Source organism: Bombus flavifrons, chromosome 11 (assembly GCF_040668555.2).
Source record: "Bombus flavifrons isolate JBK064 chromosome 11, iyBomFlav1_principal, whole genome shotgun sequence".
NCBI lineage: Eukaryota > Metazoa > Arthropoda > Insecta > Hymenoptera > Apidae > Bombus > Bombus flavifrons.
The window spans coordinates 2596180-2613956 of record NC_138452.1 but is presented as its reverse complement, the minus strand read 5'-3'; the positions used below and the strand labels follow the sequence as shown (position 1 = coordinate 2613956).

Below are 17777 nucleotides of genomic sequence, written 5' to 3'. Positions count from 1 at the left end.
TATTGATGGTTTGCACTCGAAATCGATCGGCTCACTACAGCATATTTTATCTCTAGAGGGTAGAATCTTGACATGAGCAACTTAGTATAATTATGAATAAACGTATGTAAGCAATAAACCGACAGCTTCAGAAAATCCTATTCTAATTACTAAATATCAAATAGTAGTCTTATTTTAATATACTTAAGAACTTATAACGGGAAGAAATGTTAAGTGTTGATGAGAATAAACTTTCATAAAAAGACCAGATTTAGGAAGAAAATTATAACAAAAAGACTCAACGTTCGAATGAATGACGATCGCGCTCGAACGCTCGATGACCAGATAATGCAATTATGTAAATCTTACGGTGCAACTGTTTCATAATTTTCGTTCATTAAACGAATCATTATCTGTCTTCCGTTTACGATAGGAGAGAAATTGGAGTTAAAAAACTAATAGCCGACTACCGGTGCAATTACCGTACTTGCGTGTTTTAAACTGCTATCGTGCATCAGTGAAGATCCGAAGAAGAGAAACTGTTATGGCTCGAAGAAAAAAGAAAGCTGGGAGCGCTGTTAAGTCAGTTATAGGTTCAAGCTTTTCTTTTGACACAAAAATAAGAAAAACAGGATAAGTAATCCTTGAGATGATAAAGAAGATTATAATGTAGGGCCAACTGTTAATATAAATTAATAATTAATTCAAGTATGTCAAGAATTATAATAGAAATACTAAAATAATGTAAATTATAAATTGTAAGACACATATTACGTTGAATTATTATTAAAGATATGCCAACCTTGTAAATATCAGTCGAACACTAGCTTGAAAATCACAATTTGCTCGTGTTTATTGGATAAATTACTCACTTTGAATACGCGAATATATTATCGATAACAAATCGTTATGCAAACACACGTGATTCTGATATTTTTCGTTCCCTTACGAATCAATCTTGCATATTACTCGTGCACCTTTTCATGCTAGACAGTAGACACGATGTTCCAATCATACGCGATTAATGCTGAAAGATATTGTCGATTACATAACTTGTCAAATAATGTGACGGAGATTGATAAACTTTAATACTTGTAGAAAACATTGATTAATGCTTTTCCTATCGTGCTACCGGTGATCCCTGTGCACACTGCACACTGATATTTCGTGGGAGCTGGAAATTGTGAGTGTGTACTCTCGTGCAATTGCCGATATTTCCAGCGGACATTTGTGATGAAACAAGTAGTTGCGATACGTCAAACTTTTTTACGTTTGATGATATAATTGGAAATTTATGAAAAAAAAGAAAAATAAAAAATACTGTTATGCAGAATGTTTTAATAAAGATACATTATTAAGAAAATACACCTATAGAAGCAAACTACATTAAAGTTTGTTAACTGCAACAATTTATTTCATTGAAAAAGCTATTGTAAACCGATTAATTGTAAAATTCACAGTCGATTGTAAGCTTGTTTATCAGAGGTGATCTACCTATTCGTTTCTATAGTGATGTTCGAGCATTATCAGCTGATTAGCAAATGTGACAGATGGCCATAGTTGGTTTTATTAGATTATCGTTCACTTATTTCCAACCGTACATCCTTGGACAGTATTCAACGAGGTTGCGAAGGTGAAAATTTCAGTGAAAGTCGACAGTGGTGAACGGAAGGATAATTGAGTTTCACTTTTTTGTATAATAAGCGAGGTAGGAGGTATTTGATTAATCTCGTATATTCACTGATCACATTACAGTACAGCAGACGCGCCTTTATTATTGATATCCCGCTATACAGCATAGAAAGCCCGGTTACAAAGCGAAGAAATAACGGCGCAATTTCTTGTCTTATAATATAATTCCAAAAATAGTTTTATTCGAATTATTCAATACTAATTGAAATAATTTAGAGTTAGGAATGATAGTACATTAGTCAGATTATCACATATCAGAGACACAAAAATCAATAAAGTTTATTAGACTTTTAAAAAGAATCAATATGAATCATGTTAGTAATAAGGCAGCATTTTAATTACATGTAAGTCATTGTAGATAAGAAAAGAGAGTTAGTCAGTTAGTCAATAAAGTTTATATTAAAATTAAAATTATTGTTAAAAGTCAATGTTAACAATTAATATGAAAATCACGAGAGACAAAGCGATACATAACAGTATATCAGAAGAAAGAATTAATATCTTTATACACAAAGGTGAAACACGTTTATCAAGTGACCATAATATCCTCACCATAGAAATTTCAATAACACGCCACGAAACTTGGTAATCGTCCTCGCATGAATTCCATGAAGAAGTGTAATCGCCCTAAAAACCTCTAATCTCCTCAACTAGACGACTGCATCGCCGTGGCACGCGTCTAATACATACAAAGAGAGTGGTGGGGAGAACGTTAGGTGCCCCTACACGTCGTGATTATGGGGTGAACCCTTGGTACGGTGCCCCATAGACGGCGGACCGCCCTTATGGAGGGGGTAAAATACCCCCGGGACGGTATATATGCTCTAAGAGCCCCATGCCACTTTCACAGTACCAAATTGTACCCAGCCTAGAACAGTTCTCGTTTCTTATTTCTTTTTTCACGCTGCACACCAAACGTTCGGCTATGTCGTGACAAAAGCTTTTCCATATTATTAGCATATCGTGTTATAAAATTTTAATAGGAAGTTAGACTTTATGAAGTGATCGATTGAGGTGACAAATTCTACGAGGATCGTTTCATTGAGCTAACAAATTTATTAGGTAAGATAACTCTTCTTTAGTCAATTGTTGCTCCAGTGAACAGCACAATTAGAACGTTTGATTGAGTATCTAAACATTTCGGAATATTATGGATAAAAAATAAAGAAAAGAATAAATTTAAGAGGTTAATCTAGAATTATAGAAGAAATGGAGTAATAAGATAAGAATAAATTCGCAAACTTAATGTGAAACTACAGAACAAATAGAGTAACGAAAAATCACGGATTTAATATAGAACTACAGAAGAATTGGAATATCTTTAACGACTATTCATGTCATACATTTGTCATTTCATTAATCAAAACTATTATTCAACAAAAATTACACAATACTGGAGTATCTTTTCAGAAAACCTCCACAGCATGTCCTCGGAGTACTCATTCTGCAGCGAAGGCGGCTTCGACGAGCTCTCAAGTTCCTCGGATTCCGGTTTCGACGTCAGCTTCGAATCGCCAAAGCACGAGGTCCAATCAGACACCCTGTTTCCACCAGCCAAAGAAGGAAAACGAAAGAAAACCCGAAACACACGGTGCAAGAGTCCCACACAGGTAAGCGGATGTGTCTACCTTCGCTCAGCCCAACTTCCCTTATCTAAAGGAACGTTCACCCATCGCAAAGAGATCGAGCAAAGAGAATTCTTCAAAAAGCCGGAAGACAAAAAGAGGAGGCTAAATGATCACAAGGAACCATTGATTCGCAGGTGCTCAGGCTGAAAAGGAACCGTCGAATAAAGGCGAATGATCGAGAGCGGCACAGGATGCACACACTGAACGACGCGTTGGAACGTCTCCGGATGGCGTTGCCGACCTTTCCGGAAGACACGAAGCTCACGAAAATCGAAACCCTCCGTTTCGCCCACAACTATATTTGGGCGCTGTCACAGACATTGGGGAATTCCGAGGCAGGCGAGATCACAGTGAACGTGGGTAACGTGACGGTCAGTATCAGTGAGAATGGAAACATGATCACCTCCTCGACCGGAAGCTGTGCTGTAGCCGCGCAGAAGCGGCTTGGACCGTCGCATACTGTCTTTCCTTATCCTCAGGAAAGATTCGTGCCCGAATGGCAGGAGTACGATTGCTATAGCGATCAGAGTGTTAGTCCACCGATGCAGTATCAGCAGTGTTATGATCAGAGGATGTATCATGCGCAGCATCAACTTCCTGCGCCGCATCATATGGGACATAATAATATGTATCAGTGTCTTTAGGTAGCTTTTAGCCCGTGGATGTTTTCAAGCATTTTGGTGGCTGATGATGGAAATGATTATAAGAAAATGAACTTTCATAGTTTTTTCCATTATCAAAGAAGTTTATAAACGATTAGGCGATCGTTTAAAGTGGTTATGATAATGTATGAGAAAAGGTTGACAGTTACAAGAAGTTAATGTGTCAAAGATGACGATTTAAAAGAAGTGTGTACCTAAGGAATTTTATGGACGAATTGAAGGAATTTTCAGGGTCAGTATTTTTGAAGCTTCGAAATGAATTTAGTACTTGCGGAATAGATATATCAGTAATCGCGAGTCGCATGAGTCATCGCCGCCATTGTACCTTTCTAATGAGCAACGATGCTTCAGAAATTGCATATGTTCAGTAGTGAATTCAGTGCTATACAGTGAAGTTAATAAATCTAGCAAATTGGCAATTGCAGAAATTCTAACTAACTACTAATTTGTTAAGTGACGTTTCTTAAGCAAAAATTTTAAAGTTAAAGTACTGAGATCTAATTGAACCTTAAGTTTCTACTTGATAATTAGTAATTGAAGACCAAAGAATTTTAATCCTCCATGCTTTAGTGAATTTTTTTTATACATTCTACAAAGTTCCAATAACAAGTATAATAGATAAAAGCATGCAGTACAATGTACGAGCAAGGCAAATATATTTTGCTAGTAATTATATCTTACAGAAACCTGCATATCATTGCACGGATGTCGGACAGACATCGTCCAAGATAAATTCGCGTTAAATAATCGACGTGATTGTAAAAAGAAGTAGGCCAGTGCGCAAGATGATCGTTATTTACTTTGTAAGAGAGCATTCTATTCACAACAAATTATTAGCATTAAGGTCTAATGTTAGGAAAACCGATAATCTCGTCGTTTCTTCGAAAACATATTTATCATTATTTCTTGTCTTATAAAAAAAAATCAAGGTAGTATAATTAGAAACACGTACTAAATATCGCGTTCCTTTTCTTTTCTAGTCATCGATGCTCTTAGGTTTATCTCGAATGCTTGATCTCACTCTTTGTTTCTAGATTATTGTATTTAAACATACATTTCCGCCAGTGCTCTTATCGGATCGTGAAAATACCGATTCAGGGAATATATGTATATTGTACAGAATTTATATCTTATCAATAAATCATATTTTACCTAGACATTTATCTTTTTACTATTTATTTCGTCGACTATCCCCAATATGATTTTAACTTAAACTAATTTAATTGCTTAAAATAATTAAAATTAACTATATATAACATTCCAATGAATTTTGTCCATAAGAAAACGTCAATCAAATATATAATACGATACTACATACAATATTTCAGTGAAAATATCAGTCAAATAGATAACACAATATACGAATGATCGTAGATAAACCACGTTTTCGATCGTCGATAAAGAGATCGTTAAAAGGGAGGAAACGGATCCGCAAACAGAACAGTTACGATTAAGCAGTTATCGTCTTACAAACGAGCATGCTTGAGCCACTTTGCAGGAATGAAGTCCTGTTCAAGAATGAATGAGCACGTGCCAGGGCACGTGTCCTTTGTAGGAATCACTGCAGGGCAGATGTATCACAAGTTGCGCCTGAAATTACGCCTACCCGTCTAATCCGATGGATTACATGACGAACGTGACTTGAAAACATTCGAAATCGGTCAGACGAAAGAAAAAATCAGCCCTAGTAGGTAACCTGTTGTCTCAGCTTTTATCCATAATCTCCCTTTAAATCGCAATTCACGTATCGTATTCGTAGTGTCTGAACACATTTAGAAATTAGGGATGAAGAGAAATTTCTATTGCGACGGAAAATTTCATTGGACGCAGAAATCTCGCAATTTTCATGCACGAATAAATATTATCAAGAAAGTGGATTAATCTAATGGAGTGAAGAGTGGAAAAATGTTATTTTTCCATTCCGAATTCAACAGCTCAACGGTTATTTTGATAGCCTCATCCCCTTTGCACTCTAGTTGATCGAACGATCGAATTCGCCTATTTATTTTTCTAACACTTGGCTACTGTGTTCTGAAAATGGAACACCTACCTCTACTTGTTATGGAAATTGTCCTTTCTGAAAGCGATGCTTCTTGCTGATTGATCGATTTCTTCTCCAGTTCATTAATTCTTCTATTGTATGATATCTGTATGGTATTGAATCACGAAATTCGTTTCTGTTTTTAAATTTAGCAGATTTAACACTGATCTCACTGATATCACTGATGAAGATCCAAATTTAGAAGATAATTTATCACTGACTTAATATTTATCTATATATATTCAATTTATCAAAGAATATTTGTAATTTATAATATTCATAATTTTCTATCGATTATATCTTCAACATATAATTCTATAGAAGACGAAGTGATAGAGAAAAATATTTTTGATAGTCGATGCGGTTTCACAACATCCTTTGATCAATAATTTCGTATACAAGGCTTATTTGCAAACAGGCTGCAAGCTGTGACGAATCCGTTAGCACGCTCGATAGTTTCCCCAAATCTCACCAATAATGGTAATGCTTCAATGGAACCATTATGTCCACGACATATAACTGTGTGCACAGCGCAGCAGACGGCTAGATTCCGTAAAGGTGTTGGATTTTGGGGGGATTCAATCAGTTTTTGCCGTGGCCTTTGCACCCCGTAACTGCCTCCAACTGTAGGGGTTGCAACGATAGAAAATAAGAAATTGGAAACACGACTGATTTATCCTTCACAATTACTCCCATATAACTTGTAATTTCCAACTTTCATACGTAATTAATATTTTTGATATTTTATTAAATGTGAGGAAACATGCTTGTGATTTGTTCTTTTTTATTTATTAATATAATTTGCAAATATTTGTATACTTCCAAACACAGCTCAGCTGAAATATATCCAGAATTCTGTTTCTCAAAAGCCAAATTGATCAACTCCGCTTTTTGTTTGTTTCTTAATCTTATTACACAAATTTATAAATAATGTTTAGTTTTTCAAAAATAAACGACTTAGTTCCACAAGTTCATTTAATGTAAGAAGATGACAAAATAGAAAATTCTCAAGTAAATTTAAAAGATACATTTTGTAACATTATCATATTTTTTTATACTTCTTGATTTATGAAGTTGATCAATTACCAACGGTTCAATTATTAAATAACGCAAGGAATGGATATATCTTCAGAATTGTTTATAAAAACAGAGGGCCGCTATACGTAACGAAGCTGGCAGTGTGAAACAACAAGCAAGAGATCTTCGAACGAAACTTTCACCGAACTGAGACAAGCCGCACGCCTGCAGAATCAAACCAAACAATGCAAACAATGAGGTAGCCTTTCAGTACAGTTTAAACAAAGATTCAACGAGGAATTTTTTACAGGCCATAAACGTCGCTGCTGCATTTCGAAGCGCAGTGATTTCGCTTTGATCGACCTTTCGTTGGGTCGTTTCCGACGAGTGCACATATCGATCGCGTTCAAGGCCCTCATTGTGCCGGGGCGCTGGTGTGTATGGTGACATACTGGTGGCTGACAGAGGTGCTCCCCCGTGGAGACCCCGACCAGTCTCGTACAGGGGTACCGTAGCACGAGTACGAAAAGAGGGGGAGACGGGTTTTCCTAATTCATGAAAATTCGTGAAATTACCTTGACTGATCGGTGAACGCTTAATCGAAGATTAATGGGCAGGATCCTTTACGACAACGGAAACTCCCTTCTGATGGAATAATTATCCGACTGCACTGCTTCTCGAAACATAGATATAAATAGGAATAGTCGAAAGTTTGCGCGAAAACCTTTGAAAAATCGTAGGTCAGTTTAACTGTGTAATTTCGAAAGTCTGAAAGAGAGAGAGAGAGAGAGAGAGTGGTCTGAATGTTTCACTGAAGATTGATGATGACATGTTCTTATAACGCTTTACTTTTGTGATGGATTGAATATTTGAAGTGATTAATAAGTATGAAAACCTTCTTACTTGATATTAATCACTACGGACATTTATGGAAATTCATATTTTTATAAAGGCAACTAAGAAAATAGAATGATAAAATATGATTTATTTTACTCTCCAGATTTTTAATATTATAACAAGTACTTTAGTTTGAATATTTCATGTGTTTTTGCGCATTTTAGTTTCCCATAAATGCATAGACATCTGCAATCTGCTTAATACAAATTTTACTAATTATCCATTATTAATCAAATACTTAATTATACTATCTATGGTCTAAAAAAAAAATAAATTACAAATTTTTATTTGATAATAATCTTAGGATGCATACAGCGGTGCACTACTATTCCTACTACGTAGAATATTCCATAGAGAATTACATCTAAATGGAGGAACAAAGACGACGTCGATCAAGAAACAAAACCAATTCCGGCCGTATTTATCCCAAAAGACTGTCGACAGATAGCGCAGGGTGTAAAAAGAAGATTCAGACAAGCATCTTTCGGCATCGTATTTCGGCATCTGTTTAGACGTGACGCGAAGGGTAGTGGGCTTTTCACAGCAAGTTGGCATTTGCAGGCCTTTGTGGTAAACCACGAACAATGCCGGTTAGACCACTACGTCATGGGACACACCCCGCGAACACCATCAACGTCTATTCCACTTTCTCTCTTTCTTTTTACATGTTATGTAGTACATGGTAGCTTGCTAAAATATGGAAAGCCTTATTTGATCTGGAGATCGACGCCCCTGGCAAGAATAAATTGAATTAATGAGGACGAGAGTTGATTGTTAAGCTTCCTACAGAGAGATGGTGTTTGTTGAACTGCATTGTTGTGAAGAAAAAAGGAATAATAGTACCGTATTGATAAAATGGGAATGAAACTATTGTTTCGTTTGTTTTTGTTATTAAGTTTTAATAATTAAATTTGATAATTTATTAAGTGATAATATAAAGTACATTTCAGTAATTTATTAAATCTAGTAGATAAAAGTATTCTTAAATTATCCTTATTTTCTTCGAAACATTGCACGCAATAATTTTCACTATATAGCTTTTATGATTTGAAGGTGTGATATGTAATGTAGAGTCCTAGAGATTTCTTGTTTTCATATGTGCGGATATTTAAAAACACGCTGAGGAAGATGTTTTGACAGGATATGCAAAAAATTATTGAGGTAAAGGTTCGATAACATTTCGAGTCGTTAATAAGAACTTGACAACAACTGCCGAGAATCTGCACGCCATGGTTTGACTCTAGCGATGGAAATATAGGGGACAGATGTCTACGGGGGGCAGGTGTACCCCAATGTACGCGTGCCAACCAACCCCCCACCGCGTTGCCATTCAAGACTATAATTTACTTGAAGAATGCCCGAGCCAGCCAGGCATTCATCCCGGAATGACGTGGATTACTGGTCCAGGGAACAACGAGTCCTCCAAAGTCGATCAGGAATCATCGAATGCCGAGCGATTGACGATAACGTTAACGATCCCTTTCCTCACTGTTAAAGAAACCTTCTTTCATAACACGTGGTAGCTACATAACTAATGAACACATAAGTTTTTAACTGTTCAACTTTTTATATTGTCTTTGTACCTTTATAACAGATTTGTATCAGAAAAATTTATATGAATTCTACGATAAATTTTAATTGTCGTATCTACCTTTTCGAAGCAACTTTGTATGTTTTTAAATAGAAAATTTACACTTTTTCGTTTGCGCTTACATAATAACAATTTTTATAACGTGAGAATCTGTATAAATTCTTCGGTAAAACTTCAATTTTCATGTCTACTTTTTTAGAAGTAAGCTTGTAATTTTTTAACAGTAGAGTTACATTTATACGTTTGCAGTATTAGAATTTTGAAAATCATAATAGGATTTTCTCCGTATTTAATATACTCTCCACTGACATCATTCATTAATAACGTCAATCGGTCTGACGCTCGGACCAGCCTTTAATCACATGTAAAACCGGGATTAAAATCCGTGTCGAAGGATCGTTGAACAAATCATTGATTTAACGTCATTGTGAAGCATTCGTAGGAGCGCGCGTTTTATTGGGCTTGTAGGGAGAGCTTACGCAGGATTATACGCTCGCTGAAAACACATTTGATTTAACCATTTATCCATGTTCCATCCGCATTACTTCAAAGATTGCATACAATTGTTAATGAAAATAATGTATTAATTTATATTTAGTAAATAATATAATTTTAGAAATATTTTCTATAAATTATGTATTTATATAGAAAGTTTAAATCGCCTAGAAAGAGCTTAAAATTAATTGAAAAAAATGAATCGAAACTATACAATAAAAGATTTTGATTTTCTAGTAATTCTAGAAGTTTGAGGCAATTAGTAAGAATCATTCGAACAACAGTAAAGGTAACGGTGATGGATATAGAGTTTCATATTGCACGCCTGAATTGGTTAGCTTCACGAATTTGTGGACTAAACGGTTTTCCCTAATTCTTCAAATCGTCCGCAAACAGTAACTCAATATCATGATCGGTGTGCCCTTCAGATTTTGAAATTACCGGCAAATAGTAACTTAATATGGTGAATAGAGGCTCCTCAAGGTGGTTCAATAAGTGAGGAGTAGCCTAATTTCACGGCAGCGTTACTTTCGTGAATGCTCAGGTGATCGATGTGGTCTTAGGTCAGCGGTCAGTTAACCAGCATTGAAGAGCTCTTGTAGACCCTCCGGAATCTTCTTTTAACTTCTATACATGATGAAATATCAATATCTTCTTTTTTATATTCTTTATTCTCTGTATATTATTAGTAATGCAATATTATAGGTTACATTCCAATAGAATTTTTTGTTCAAGTTTTGAATCTTTAATCTTATGAAAATTATGATTATTATCAACAGATAATCTCATTTTTATCAACGAGAAAATGTAAAACATACGAATTGCACATACGAATACATAAATGCATACGAATTATAAATTATTAATTTAGTAAATTCTTTGCAAACGTAAATTCTTATTTTCATAAAAATTATATTATTACTCTTAATAGATCGCATGTTCATTTTTATCAACAAAAATGTAAAACACCAGCCAGGCTCCACTTAAACATATGTAATGTTATTTCAACACTTTACACGGTGCCGGTCCCATAAACAGTCAAGTGGTGCCGTAGCTCGTGCCCCATAGATTCACCATCCTCCTCGCACCCTAAAAATCCCTCGACCTCCCCGATACCCCATTCGGTCTCTCTGTACCCCCGTTCAGTCACTGGCTGGCAGCTCATTAAACACCCACAGCACCCCTTATCCACCCCTCAGCCTGATTTAACTATTGTTTAGCTTGCATGTGTGCGTCATCACCCACAAGGGGAAAGAACTAGACGCGTGTACGACGCTCGACGAATGTACGGAGTGTAGATGGAATGTTCCACCATCTTGTCAGCGCAGTCTGTCGTATTGGTCGTTTGATTGAGTTTGCAGAACTTGGATTTATTTTGAGATATATTTTTGTCTTCCTTATATATATATACACACACACACACATATATATATATATATATATATATATATATATATATATATATATATATATCTAAATATATCTAAGAGCATATATATTTGAAAGGTGAATTTATATCGTACTATATTTGCAGGTAATTTTTTCCATTTATGTATGACAGAAATTTTAGGATTTAATATTAGTTTGTAATATTGAAATATAGAAAATGGTTTTCAATGATGATTTTAGCTTTTTCTTCTTGGAACAATGATAGAATTCGCACTCGTGACCGACTCCTGTTACACCCTACATCTTTTCGTCATAGATGCACGACCACTGACGAAACGAGGTTCACCGACGTGTTCACCATCACCGAAGAGATCCAACGAGCCATCTGGCCGTATTATGGTGCTCGATGTACGAATCGCAGTGGTTCTTATTTTTATACAGTCCAACTGGCAGTTCATATCGTATCTTGCAAGTAGCGATAGGATTTCCACCCTTCTCATACTCGGATCAAAATCCGACGTTAAATCTTATTCTTATGATTACACAAGTTTATACACGGAGAATTGATTAAAACAGAAATTACACGAAGCACAATTTTGCAAAATATATTCACTGCTTCTATCATAAATGGGGAAAACTTCTAATAGAAAAAGGATCAGTTCATAGGAAGCTATTAAATAATTAATTTGTTGAGTAAAACGTGTGTCTTAATTTATATATTTTACCTTTAATGTTTACTTAGATCTGTAAGAATTAATGTATGTTAGATTAATAATACGCTCTGATGGTTATTTTAATATAAATTTGTCTGATAGGTTCAATTCCGTCACTACCCAAAACAAGGGAAGAAAACGAAGTTCTGTTCGTATCAAAAGAATAGTCTACTAAAGAAATTATCCCTTCAGGGAACGATAATGAGCTTGATTGCCTTCGAATGATCAAGGGAATTTCTTGCATCAATTATCACTTCCTATCTAAACTATTCGATCCAAGCTCGTGAAACTTTATCTTTCTAAGAAAATGTTCACACCTTACTTTATTCTTCTCATGCAATCATAATCCGGAACTGTCCAGAATATTTTAAAAACTTTAAATATTTATTCATTAAAAATTACTCAAGGTTCCTACAATCTTCAAACCAGGAAGGAAACTGCTGAACCACGAAAAGCAACAAAATCGTCACGAAGAAATATTCGTTCGCCAGTCTTCTCCATAATTAGCACCCTTCCGTGACTTCATTCCATTATTTGATCAATTCGAGCAACGGATATTGAGCACCACCGGAAACGCAGAAGTGACGTGTTCCGATTGCGAGTACACCAGCGTGTGTTTTGATTGTGATCATGTGCCTTCGTCCCCACCGCGATTTCACCCCTTTTTCTTCGACACCCTCCGTAGACTACGGCCCTGCGCTACATTACTATTTCATAATAATCGCAGCGTATACGACCCGATAATCTATACCCGGGTTCGTCGAACAAGCCGCACTAGCTGCAGCTAAATCGCGACTTGACTTTGGTGTTAAAAATTTCTTTGCCACCAGTTGTACATTACATCTTTTACTCTAAAATTATAATATTATCATATTATGTAATTATAATATTATAATATTTCTGAATAAAAGCAAATTAATTTCGTGTTTCCTTTCTTCCACTGAAATATTTGTAAATTACACGAGTAAATATAATTCTGATGATTAATAAGATAACTGTGATTAATTTTCTTTTAATGTGGTAACACGAGATAATAGTCGACTGCCAGACACATTATTTGAGGATAATTACCACACTTAATCATCCATTAACGAGTTGAGGCTTCGGTTTCAACGCTTTGCAATCTCTAAAAACGTATAAGTATGGCACCGCTATCCATTCTCATTAAGTATTATATTAAGTATTATACATAGTCTTTTAAATCCGAAACATTTGTAAAAAGTCAGAGTTTTTAAAGTCTACTTTATTTCATATAGATATGTACAATTGAAGACTTCAGGAAATAAGTATAACATGTATAACATTTTTTACAGCGAGACGGTTTTAAGATTCAGTAAGTTGTACAATTAGTCCCATGTTATCAGAATTGTTCTTTTATTTGATTTTTTGGACTATTTACCTCTTCATAAGCTTAAAAAATATTGTTTGTAAGAATATTAAAATATTATTTGTTTTAACATATCTATGGTTTTCACAAAATTTTGTCAACTATATCTTTCACTTTAACAGATTCTTTTTATATTTAGCTCCTCTATATTCAGATATTCTCTTTTTATCATGAAGTGACATTAAGAAAATCAATAAAAATGTACTCATCAGGATTTTTCTCTGTAATCTTCAATTATGATTTATTGTATAGAGTATAGAAAGTATGAATATCATGTAAAGAGGGAAAAAGGATGAAAAGGTGTTCGATATTATCGAACCCTTTTCCCACTAACGAGAACGTAACGGGAGCCCTATAAATCCCAACCGCGATTTCCTGTTTCCCTTGGGTGCCCATTCAACGAAATTCCGTTAACCGGACGTGAGCGGTCCTCTCTACTCAAAATTCGTTGTAAAAAACTAACTCTATGAAATGGAATTAGGAAGTTCACTCTCGAGAATCTCACGCTCAGGATACATCTCTTACACGATGGATCAAAGAATAGTTTGAAATCGAAAAGAATCGATATATGCGGTTTGGTTACTATAACGTCTTGCTTATGATTGAAAAATTGGGGGAAAATCGTAAAAATCGGCTAAAAGTAATATTCTTGAGGAGTCAAAAGCGCGAAAATCCGTCGTTCGCGGTTTGCCTGTGATGTTTGCCGCGAAGTGGTGGATTTCAAAGATGCCGACTGGTTCCTCAAGGGTAGCATACCGCAAGAAACGACCGTGAAATGGGCACACGCTTCACCAGGATTTCAGTGTGGCCTCCAGTGCGGGGTGGTCCCGAAAAATTTTATGGAAAAATATGAAATGACCGAAAGTGGCGGTGTGTGAGAACGTAGACGTTTGTGTGAAAATAGCGATGAGAATGCTAAGCAGTATTTGTCGATATTAGAGATTTTAATAAATTTTGATACATTACAAAATTGATACATTTGTTAGTAACTTAAGATTTTAAATCGTGAATCATCGGTTGGAAAGCTATAAAATAACTTACATTTTATATTTCAGGAATTTTGAAAGCTTTGCAATTACGTAGAAACCATAAAGAAGTATAAATGATTTATAAAAAATCATACGTAGAGTAAATTAAAAACCTATATATATGAGATCACTAGAAAAGTTTTTAACATGCATGAAAAATTATCCGTGAAAAATACATAAAAATGCAAGTGTAATCAGAAAAAATCCTCCAATAATTGAAGTAGATAAATTCAAAAAATTAATAGTAGTTTGATGTACCTCGGAATTCAAGTGAACTATCGACGCGGAAGTGGAACGAACGCAAAAGAAATCTCGCACCTGGCAGCTTTTTTACCGCATCCGGAAACGATTGGAAGTTTAACAAGTCGTAGAATATTTTTAAAAGCTTGCTTCCGCAGGGTAAACATAAAAAACAACCCGGAAAATGATTTTCTGGTCGATAGTGTTACAACTGTAGCGATCGGACATGTATGTCTTCCAGCGGTAACGAGAACGAGGGATGAACAAGGGAAGTTGGAACAGCGTGGTTAGTCGCGACTAGTGTGGCGAATCAATTTTAATGCATCGAAAAACGTGACTTTGGGGTGCGTACTACCTTTATGGACCACCGCTTGTGTAATTTCAAGGTATTTAACGATACTAACGAGGACAGTACCCCCGAATTTCTCTTCGTGAAATGTCACAAAATTTCTGGATTATGGGAACTATTCTTGTTCCCTAAATTGAGATCTCTGAATGCTGACTGATAAAGCCTCTTGATCCTTTTGAATTCCTAGAATTTGTAAAGGTTCGTAATTTAAGAATATCGTTGAGATAAAAATGATTAAGAATTGTATAATAAAAGCTCCATGATATTTCATAAGAAATTATAGTAAATTTTGTCTTCCATAAATTGTTTCCGAAATTGTTAAGAATTAGAGAATAAAAGTTTCATTCTATCTCACAATAAACTCTAACCATTTCGTTTTCCATGGCTTTCACATTTATTTAGATTTTATTCTTACCAATTATTAGGTCAAACTCAAACTTCCTTCGAATTAAACAAACCACGAAGCATCCTAGGATATCATATCACGCCCAACCCCAGTTGACAGACCTTTTCAGCCAATCAACCTTATCCGCACTTTAACGTTTCGAGTTATCGCCACGTGCCGGCCACGCGACTCAAAACGCATCCCTCTTGTACGCCGACACGTGCGCATTTTGCTCGTCGTAGTCGTTGATTCGAGGACGGATTATTCACAGATAGCACCTCGGTAAAAAAAAGCGGAAGGATAATAACGACAGAACGGTAATTCTGTCATTTGTGGTTAAAGTGTCGCGTGTCGTCTTGAGTGCTCCTTAAAAGGTTTTGAAAAAGCGTGCACATGGACGTGCATCTATTCACTTCTTATTAAGTCTGCAGAATAATATATTTTGATAAAAAAGAATGTTAGTAAGCATATAGAGCTTGTGATAAAAGAAATAATGAAAATTCTAAGATCTATAGATGGTACATTTGAATAGACGCAAACATTGTAAACAAAAATATACTTCGAAAAGAAGTATTAAACATTATAATTCGTAAAACTTTATTTTAATTTGCTTCTCGAATAATTTCATTGATACAAAGATAAAAGATTGTTTTGTTGAAACCACCAACTGATCTTCTTCCCTCGATTTGTAGGATATCGCGAATTAACGTGGTGTGTAATAACGGTCACGTGCACGTTCTGGTCGGCACGTGATCAGGAAGACCGAGATGCGACTAAATGCCACAGCCACGTGCATTTATCACCGGGTAGCACGGCTGAGAAATTGATAGCGGGAAACTTCACACCGGGGTGCACGTGTTCACCTACCATCGTGTAAAAGTTATGCGTAATTGAGATATCATAGCTGGTTTCCCACTGACAAGGGAATCCCAGTTTATTCGAATCAAGTTTGAGGACCGATTATAAGGCTCTATCTTTACATTTAAATTCTATTCAATATTAGCGATACTATTAATATTATAATAATGTTAGTAAATTATTATTATTTTAACTATAACATACTATAGTTTACAAATTACTTAATTTCTCTTAATTAAAATTTTTCACAAATTTAAAATTCTGAAAATTTAACATACCTCTAGCGCTATTAATATTATAATAAGAGTAAGTGTATTATTATTACTTTATAACGCACAACAGTTTTGAAGATATTTAATGATAATTTCATACATAATTGAAATTATGTGTTTCTCCGATATTGTAGACTTTAAAGGATGTAATCACCCTGTTTGTTAACCCAGACTGAACACTGACGAATCCATCGTGGCTATGGTTTTAAGCTATGACACGTGTCAATGGAACGATGTGGAAATATAAGCGTAATTGAGATATAAAGGGCGGTTCTCGACCGGTGAGAAATTCTTCGCTAATTCGAATGCTTGCACCCTGCTCCAACACGTGCCTTCAACGCGTGCGAATCTTTCCGCAGCACGTGCTATGCTAGTAACGTTAGATTCGTTTTGATGCATCGAATTTATTATGTACCGCGTGACTTGAATATTTAAGCATCTTAGTAGAATATCCTTAACTAAACCAAATTTGCTAATATATAATATTTTGAAAGTTATCATATGACGATTATAAAAATTTTCTGAAAATATAGAACATGGAGACTTTTTGAAAACATAGAACATGGAGATGCAATAGAAAAAAGTACGTGACGAATGTTTTTGACGGTATGAATCTGTAGAATTTTACAAAAATCTGCGTATTATATTTGTGTGCGGCTAAAAGAAAATATTTTAATATAACATAGCCGCAAAGATATAATATTTTTAAATTGGATTAAATTTTAATGAGATTAATTGACGACGTATTTCGAATTAAAAATTTGTTCCCCTATAAAACACGAAATACGTGACTTATATCCTTCCCCTGTGATCTTTGTATTTGACCTACTTTTGCTATCGTGTGCATATTGAGTACTGAGAACGAAGTACGACGATAATATCGAGAAGAAATAAAACGAACCCGCATAAGAAGCGCCTGAGGATGTTTAACCTGGCTTACATGTCGGTAAATGTTTGACCCACGTGAAGTGCTCGCGGCAGTTTACGGAGCGTTTCAATTAAGACGCGCGCAACGGAGAAATAAAATTATTTGATGCCAACAAACCAGTGGACAGCCAGACATCAAAGGGGTCGTGTACTTTATACGCTTGAACGTTTTTGCACACGATATAAGTCAGTAAACACACATACTCTATATATTAATGAAAACAATG

The 17777-nt window shown here is 35.3% G+C and overlaps 1 protein-coding gene across 1 annotated transcript; it reads left to right on the top strand.

The window, feature by feature from the left end:
- Positions 1-3092: 3092 nt before the first annotated feature.
- On the top strand, positions 3093-4167 carry tap (basic helix-loop-helix neural transcription factor TAP). Its single transcript, XM_069123608.1, has 2 exons — positions 3093-3281; positions 3434-4167. Exons 1-2 carry the CDS (start codon positions 3096-3098, stop codon positions 3941-3943), a joined length of 696 nt encoding a protein of 231 aa, XP_068979709.1. The 5' UTR covers positions 3093-3095; the 3' UTR covers positions 3944-4167.
- Positions 4168-17777: the final 13610 nt, after the last annotated feature.

Bases quoted from the DNA above. Each gene is read 5' to 3' on its own strand.
- tap (XM_069123608.1), top strand. From the start codon at position 3,096: ATGTCCTCGGAGTACTCATTCTGCAGCGAAGGCGGCTTCGACGAGCTC. The intron at 3,282-3,433 runs GTAAGCGGATGT...ATTGATTCGCAG, and splicing joins GGTGCAAGAGTCCCACACAG to GTGCTCAGGCTGAAAAGGAA.